The sequence below is a fragment of the Xyrauchen texanus genome, chromosome 7, assembly GCF_025860055.1.
Source record: "Xyrauchen texanus isolate HMW12.3.18 chromosome 7, RBS_HiC_50CHRs, whole genome shotgun sequence".
In the NCBI taxonomy this organism is placed as follows: Eukaryota; Metazoa; Chordata; class Actinopteri; order Cypriniformes; family Catostomidae; genus Xyrauchen; species Xyrauchen texanus.
In genome coordinates this window covers 32,826,928-32,835,756 of record NC_068282.1, presented here as the reverse complement: position 1 = coordinate 32,835,756, position 8,829 = coordinate 32,826,928, and the positions used below count along the sequence as shown (strand labels likewise).

General features: G+C 36.9%; 1 protein-coding gene across 1 annotated transcript; it reads right to left on the bottom strand.

Moving 5' to 3' along the window:
* Positions 1-123: 123 nt before the first annotated feature.
* Positions 124-8,501, bottom strand: LOC127646288 (uncharacterized). The gene is made up of 4 exons (XM_052129813.1): positions 8,379-8,501; positions 7,752-8,105; positions 2,743-2,849; positions 124-1,260 (listed from the first exon to the last, which is right to left on the bottom strand). Exons 1-4 carry the CDS (start codon positions 8,440-8,442, stop codon positions 1,060-1,062), a joined length of 726 nt encoding a protein of 241 aa, XP_051985773.1. The 5' UTR covers positions 8,443-8,501; the 3' UTR covers positions 124-1,059.
* Positions 8,502-8,829: the final 328 nt, after the last annotated feature.

The following is an 8,829-nucleotide window of genomic DNA, read 5'->3' as shown; positions in this document are numbered from 1 at the left end:
GTCATGTGTACATTTTTCACTAAAGGAAATCCCAAAATGCTGAGATTTAAAACAAGATTATAAACCCTGGTTATGTGCTTTAAATTTGAAATGCTATTTAATAAAGACACAAACAAACTGCTAAGAATATTTATTTGATGTGATGTAAATGAAAACAGCATTCATATCTTGTCAACTCGTTAAACACCTAAAAAATACACTTGTTTTGCTTATTCATACAGTTTTATCTCACACTGTGAGATGGAATGATAAAGGTAATAATACATTTTTTTTTATCCATAATCAAGTGAGATACAAGCCAGGAAAGCTGCAGCTTCAGTCTGTGTAAATGTAAAGGTGTAAAAACACTGAATCTTCTGGACTTAATTTGCATGCTTCAGTGTGATACATAAAGTCTCAATAGAAGTATATTTGAATGATATGAACAGTCTTTTCCCCTTGTCAGTTTCCATCAATTACAAACTTTTCAATAAACAGATCTTGCAACAGTGTATTTTGTAAAATCACACATTTTAGGGAAATTAAAGGGTACAGTTTACCCAAAATAAAGATTTACTTTATTCCATAGAACACCGGAAATGTTCTGCAAAATATTTGCCTCAGTCACCATTTTTTCAATGTGCGGAAAGATGCTATGAACATGAATGGTTACTGTAGCTAATATTTAGCCTAGCATCAACTTTAGTGATCCACAGAAGAAATAAAGTCAAATGGCTTTATGAGGTTGAGTAAAGATGAAAATTAATTTATTCTCATCACCTAAATAAATTCTTTCTTTTGTATCATGTCTTGTCAAAATGTTTGACTACCTGGAAGTTACAGTGATGTGCTACAGACAAAAATTCAGACATAATTGCTGACACATTCTATTTTTGTTGTAATAAAAATGTCTCAAGAGTAACTTTATTATGGAGGTATAAAACTCGAGAGATGAAAAGAAAATTTTTCTTCTAACATTCAACTGTTAAATCTGCCAGCAATGATTTAGTAATGCACAGTGGGTTAGCAGTGGTCACACCATGAGTAAAGCCCAAGAAGAGTGAGTTCAGTGTGACAACCTTATTCACTACATTTCATAGAATCAGACTTCACGTAGAGGTTTTCCTTGCCGAGTAAGGCCAACACTGAGCCATTTGCCACCTCCAGTTTTGAGATATCTACATGACGGCTGGTGGCTTTTCCTTTGGCTGGCCACACCCCAGCCATTTCTTCATATACTGGAACGGTGGGTTGTGGTTTTCTACTTTTGGGCAATTTACACTGTATGTAAAAGGAAGTTGGTAGAAGGGAGGGGTTAACTGAAACAGTGAATAAGTAGCTGGATGTACCATATATGGTCTCAAAGACAACATAAAACAGTAGTTCAGTTTTGGTGGGTTGCAGATCTGTTCAGAATGGGTGGAGGACATAATAAAATACAACAAACCATATAATCCTGCATATTAAACTTTGCTAAATAAATAGGCTTATCAACATTAAAAAGGGAGTGTTGTTTGTATCAGATGCACTGCATTCATTCAAACTCCATGGTATGTTTGCGCAAATTCATGTCACTTTGTAAAATGGCTAATAATAATACAATATTTAGCCCAGTGTTTGTTCTGTGTAAAGCTGAACAATCACATTTGTGCTGTTCTTCATGCCACTTTAAATAACAAAAGGTACAGGGTTTCTCAATGGCCACACTGGTGAAACTCTCTGGAGATCCTCTTCAATCTGTGTGGCAGCTAAGGAATCCCAAATGGTGCCTTGAGTAACTTTTCATTTTTACTGTGCATTTACAAAATTGTCAAACATTTTTGGCCTATGTCATGTTAATAACTTCAAACTGTAGGGCCTTTGCAGTTAATGGTTATATTAATAAGATACAACATTTTTTTTATTGTTTTGTTGGGTTGCCACAATGTAAAATCTGGGTCATGAAGTTGAAAAACATATTTTCATAAAGGTCAAATGATTGAGATAAATATTTTAATTTGTTAAAGAATTTTATAAAAAAGTTAGTTTCAGTCCTTAGATTTAATTGGACAAGCTAAGTTCCAAGAGTGCTGATCTACAGTCCAACAGCCCTGGGATGCTTCACTATTTGTATCACTCTGCTTCTTGTATAACATGGCTTTCAAAATAATGGTGGGGATTTAGATTCATGGCTCATTTTCTGGAGATTGCATATTTTCGCCTGTAGGCAGTGAACAATATGTGTCTTTAATGTTATGAGTCTTTCAGTCATTGACTCATTGACTGATTAGTTTGGAACAAAATACCACTAACTATTATTTACATGTTTGTTGCACTGTTGAATAAAAGCAATAACACACTCACACCTGTGCTGTTGGTCCATATATCAGCACAGCTGTGATTACCTGTGGTCTCATTCCTATAGCCGGATCACAGTGTGCCGATATATGGAACAAAAGCACCGTTGTGAGTGATATCGCTTAAATATAAATAATTTCAAATACATGATCAACAGTTCTGAACTGTTTAAAAAAAATTATATCTATTTTGTGCAAACAATATTACAAATAAATAATTACACTGTGAAATTTAAGAAATTAACTTTAGCCGAAACTTTCTTACTGCATCAACACCCCATCTGAGTGCATTCTTACCTTAGCGGCTCTAGTGGGTGAACATGTTTGTTAATCAACAAAATAACAATTACAACAGCTATACCTGATTTGAACAGAACTGAAAAGCACTGTATTTTAAAGCAATTGTGAAACAGAAAGAGATACTTACACAATAAGCTGTGACGAGGGTGACCACCAGAACAGCCAGCAGACATGCAGCTCCTGAGATCACATACAGCAGTAACAGGTACCCTGAACAACTGCAAGGCTCACGAGCTGTAAAAATCAATAATATTATCACGTAAGAAGTGGAGACCAAGGCTAGTTGTCACACTTTTTACTCCAGTGAATATCAGGGTCAATTTCTGTATATGTACAGTCAGGTCCATAAATATTGGGACATCGACACAATTCTAATCTTTTTGGCTCTATACACCACCACAATGAAACGAACTTTCAGCTTTAATTTGAGGGTATTTACATCCAAATCAGGTGAACGGTGTAGGAATTACAACAGTTTGTATATGTGCCTCCCACTTTTTAAGGGACCAAAAGTAATGGGACAATTGGCTGCTCAGCTGTTCCATGGCCAGGTGTGTGTTATTCCCTCATTATCCCATTTACAAGGAGCAGATAAAAGGTCCAGAGTTCATTTCAAGTGTGCTATTTGCATTTGGGATCTGTTGCTGTCAACTCTCAATATGAGATCCAAAGAGCTGTCACTATCAGTGAAGCAAGCCATCATTAGGCTGAAAAATCAAAACAAACCCATCAGAGAGATAGAAAAAACATTAAGTGTGGCCAAATCAACTGTTTGGAACATTCTTAAAAATAAAGAACGCACCAGTGAGCTCAGCAACACCAAAAGACCCGGAAGACCACGGAAAACAACTGTGGTGGATGACCGAAGAATTCTTTCCCTGGTGAAAAAAAAAAAAAAAACACCCTTCACAACAGTTGGCCAGATCAAGAACACTTTCCAGGAGGTAGGTGTATGTGTGTCAAAGTCAACAATCAAGAGAAGACTTCACCAGAGTGAATACAGAGGGTTCACCACAAGATGTAAACCATTGGTGAGCCTCAAAAACAGGAAGGCCAGATTAGAGTTTGCCAAACAACATCTAAAAAAGCCTTCACAGTTCTGGAACAACATCCTATGGACAGATGAGACAAAGATCAACTTGTACCAGAGTGATGGGAAGAGAAGAGTATGGAGAAGGAAAGGAACTGCTCATGATCCAAAGCATACCACCTCATCAGTGAAGCATAGTGGTGGTAGTGTCATGGCATGGGCATGTATAGCTGCCAATGGAACTGGTTCTCTTGTATTTATTGATGATGTGACTGCTGACAAAAGCAGCAGGATGAATTCTGAAGTGTTTCGGGCAATATTATCTGCTCATATTCAGCCAAATGCTTCAGAACTCATTGGATGGCACTTCACAGTACAGATGGACAATGACCCGAAGCATACTGCGAAAGCAACCAAAGAGTTTTTTAAGGGAAAGGAGTGGAATGTTATGCAATGGCCAAGTCAATCACCTGACCTGAATCCGATTGAGCATGCATTTCACTTGCTGAAGACAAAACCGAAGGGAAAGTGCCCCAAGAACAAGCAGGAACTGAAGACAGTTGTAGTAGAGGCCTGGCAGAGCATCACCAGGGATGAAACCCAGCGTCTGGTGATGTCTATGCGTTCCAGACTTCAGGCTGTAATTGACTGCAAAGGATTTGCAACCAAGTAATAAAAAGTGAAAGTTTGATTTATGATTGTTAATCTGTCCCATTACTTTTGGTCCCTTAAAAAGTGTGAGGCACATATACAAACTGTTGTAATTCCTACACCGTTCACCTGATTAGGAATTGTGTCGATGTCCCAATATTTATGGACCTGACTATACATGCATTATATGGCCAAAAGTATGTGGACACCCCCTTCTAAAGAATGATTACAGTCATTTCTGTGAGGACAAATATCTTTAGCCTTGGCTGTTCCAGTTCATCCCAAACATTTTTAATAGTAGTTCAGGACTGAGCCCTGTGCAGGCCAGTCAAGTTCTTCCACACAAGAACCATTTCTTTATGAACCACACTTTGTGAAAATGGGGCATTGTCATGCTGGAACAGAAAAGGCCCTCACCAAACCTCCAACAAATTTGGAAGCAAATAATTGTCTAGAATGGCACTGTATGGTGTCAGATTACGCTAATTGTTTTTACTGGAATTATTATATACCGCACAGACCTGATAATTGGAAGAGGGCATCCACATACTTTTGGCCAGAGAGTATCCCTTAAAGTCTTCGCTACCAAAAAAGCTATTGAACAATTCCACTGTTATTGCCCAGGAAAATAGATACAGTAGGGGAATATGTTCCCTTTCAGGGGTAACAGGCCTTTGAAATGCTATTTAATAGCTTACTTAAGGGTAAGCTGTCACAGTGGAACCTGCCTTTAAATTGCAAAAAAATATTTGGCCAACAATAACATTAAAAACACTTAATTATTTAGATTAAAATTACTTAATTATTATCAACACTTGCGTGTGACTTTATGTTAACTTGTTTACCAGAGTTATAGCAAAAAATGGGATATTGGAATATTACTTAAGAAGGATAGAATTATTCTACACAAAATTAGGTCAAGATTTATTCTAATTGTGGAGGGTTTTGAATTAGGTGTTTGAAATCAACATACAAAATCACTGCTTGGGAAGATGCACATTTGTGTAATTGGTCTTTGACTCAAAACCTACTGAGATATAGCCCTTGGAACAACTCGCTCATGTGACAACTGTGATCTTGAATACATTTTTAAAAAGATGTGTGCACAGTTGATTTGCTAAATCAAGTAATTGACCATCATAATATCTTTCCGTTAGTAAGTGTGCATGCCAGATGTGCAATTTAGAAAAGTAATATAATTTCTCCAGCCTTATACAGATATGGCCAGACAATGGATATTAAAACAAAGTTAATAAAACACAACTGATATGAAGTATCAGCTACTTACTGGGGTACCTCAGGGATCAGTGCTTGGGCCACTTCCATTCTCTATATACACAACATCACTGGGACCCATTGTTCAGGCACATGGATTCTCTTACCACTGCTATGGCGATGACACGCAACTCTACTTGTCTTTCCAGCCCAACGACTGCTAGAATCTCTGGCTGTTTGGCAGACATCTCGTCCTGGATGAAGGGACACCCCCTGCAACTCCTTGTCTTTCTAGCCAACCCTGCTGTTGAACACAACATCACGGTGCAGCTGAGTGCAACTACAGTAATGCCTTCCAAAATGGTCAGAAATCTAGGGGTAATAGACTACATCTCAAAGACCGCAAGATCATGTAGATTTACACTCTACAATATCCGGAAGATAAGACCCTTCCTATCTGAACATGCCACACAACTGCATGTTCAGTCACTTATCATTACAAGACTGGACTACTGTAACGCTTTCATTGCAGGCCTCCCTGCATGTGCAATTAGACCCCTGCAAATGATCCAGAATGCAGCAGCACAACTGGTCTTTAATGATCCACAAAGAGTGGATGTTACACCACTCCTAGTCTATCTCCACTGGCTGCCAGTTGATGCATGTATCAAATTCAAGGCTCTGATGCTGGCATACAGAACAGTCACTGGGTCTGCTCCAGCATATCTAAAATAAATTCTGTTGAGGTACACACCCACTAGAAGCCTGCGGTTAGCTAAGGAATGTCGCCTTGTCAACACAAAGAGGCACCAAAACACTCTCCCGGATTTTCAGCTTCATCTTACCACATTGGTGGAATGACCTTCCCAACTCCATCCGTGAATCCGACCCCCTCTGTCTTCAAAAAATGACTTAAAACATCTTTTCCAAACAAAAAAAAATATTTGCACTTTAATCTGTTTTGAATACAATTTTGATGCTAGTGAAACTTTGTAATACGGCACATTTCGTACCACTGAAGATGATTTGCTTGTTTTTTCCTCTTTTGTAAGTTGCTTTTGGAAAATCTGCCAAATGAATAAATGTAAGTAAAAGAGAGCAAATGCAGAGAAAACTATGTATATAAAAGGTTGACCAAAAAACAGTCTTCTTAGTCATCTTTAATTGCAATTCTTTGCATTTTCATGTTTAATTGATTAAAGTTCTGCAGCAATTAAATAAGAACAATATTTTTTCTAGATAATATGCATTGACCTGTGTAGGATGGATAAATCCTTCAGTGGTCTGTTTAAATCACAACTTTTGAGATATTTCTCACTTTTACAGCTTCAGATTCTCTACCTGCTTTCACTCACAGACATATTTTTTCTTATACCACACTGAGGTATTACACAAAGGGATTTGCAGTGTGAATCCAGTGTATAAGGCTTGTATATTTAATAAATTAACGGTTACAGACTATTTCCAACCAGTTTAAAAGGACCAAAGTGTGCCGATTGAAAAATTCTGAAGCATGCACTCCTACAAACTATACTTGCTGAAAATAGCAGCAATTACTATAGGGTTATTCCATGTCTAATCGACCAAATTTAAGAAATTCCCCTGGATGATTTTTGTTTTTATTTTGTCAATACTTTTTCTGAGGAAAAATAACCAAATAATGAAAACCAAAATAATATATGTCATGGATCAAAATTGACAGAGTAATCCATTATTTTGTAGCTATGATTTTATAGCAAACCTACAGGTAAAAACAAAACTGTAGAAAGGTGGCAGCATATTTATTCTATTTTACATGGAGATTAGCAGGTATTACTAAAATCAGTTGACCTCACCCTTGTTGCATTTTATGCCAAATAAAAGTGGTTTCCTTTTTTTCACCTAGTTTTGCACCAAAATCATTGGCGAGAATTTTCATTTTGAACCCCTCTGCAAAATAATGTTTACTTAGTAAATATAGGTGCATGACATTTCATATTTTGCCTTTTATTATCATTTCGGTTCATACTTTACCAGTAAATAAATGATTAAAAACAAGAAATTGAGCCAGGGTCTTGTAGTTGATTGAATGGCCCAGTACTTAATGTGTTTATCAGGGCTTGGTGATGCTAGCTAACATACTGATAATTAAATAGATTACACATATTATTTGATGAAGGTCAGTTGAATATGTGGTAGACAGAATACAAACCAAAATCACATGAGTAAAGCATTATGTAGTACTTGTAAGGGTCACCTACACAAGTCTTCAACATAGATAAAGAACTCCATTGTGCCAGGAATATTTGTATCAAATGGAAGATCCCCATAGTGGAATTCACAGTAATACACATCTGTATCCCATCCTTGAAGGTTTGAGATGCTTAGATGGACTGTATGGTTATCCAACTCATCATGGACAGTGATGCGACCTTTGTCCACAGATTCATTGATGATCGCTGTTAAGCCTTTAGAAAGATACAGCACTTGTCTGGACTGAAGCAACTTACGTTTCAGTGAAAAGGCAAACAGGTTTACCTCTTTCTTTGCTGATTCACAGGAAATGTCAACAGATGAATTTCTTACTCTGGGGATATAAATTAAATCCACATGCGCTGAGACGAAATGGCTCAAAGTTAGTCACGTTATTGCAGATGAATCACATGCATTGCAAAACACTTGCACATTTTCTGAAAATAACTACTTTAAGCTTCTAAAATAATAAAAACGCAATGAAATTCCTGCATGTACATGTCTGACTACAATATATCATGGACAAAAATTTCTGCAAAATGTTTTCCCAATGCTGAAATATTTTTACATCGATGTATAAATTGGCCAGCAAATCTTTGTTAAAACTGGTATATATAAATATAAAAAGAACTTACCTGTTACAGAGTTGATGACAAGAAACAACAGATTAACCAGAGTATACTTCAAGCCTAACATCATTGAAGAAAATTAAAAAGTGAGCGCAGTAAGACTGAAACGTCAAACTATGTAACCAAGACATCATCTTGCATGAAAATAACGAGCACAAAGTTTTGACTACACCTTGAAGGGGCGTGGGGTTTGGGGCCCTTTAAAGAGGAAAAGGAAGCTATTGAGCTATGTCACAAGTTTACAATAATTTCGAAACTGTTATGAAAATCACTTACATTTTCCTTCGGACACATTGAGTCACCTTGGTATGGTTTAGTAATAAACAAATGTAGGACTGGATCATTAAAAAAAGACTATTATGACTTTCATCAATTAACAAAACAGTTATAGTTTTCATAGGTGAAAAACAACATTTTACCCAAGATTCTTCACACAACAGCAAAATCACAGCATGTC

What these genes read in the sequence shown, in the direction of transcription:
- LOC127646288 (XM_052129813.1), bottom strand. Translation starts at nt 8,442, where the DNA reads ATGATGTTAGGCTTGAAGTATACTCTGGTTAATCTGTTGTTTCTTGTC. An exon ending in TGTCATCAACTCTGTAACAG is followed by an intron (nt 8,106 to 8,378) that starts GTAAGTTCTTTT and finishes ATTTCGTCTCAG; the next exon opens with CGCATGTGGATTTAATTTAT. An exon ending in CCCTCGTCACAGCTTATTGT is followed by an intron (nt 1,261 to 2,742) that starts GTAAGTATCTCT and finishes TTTTACATACAG; the next exon opens with TGTAAATTGCCCAAAAGTAG.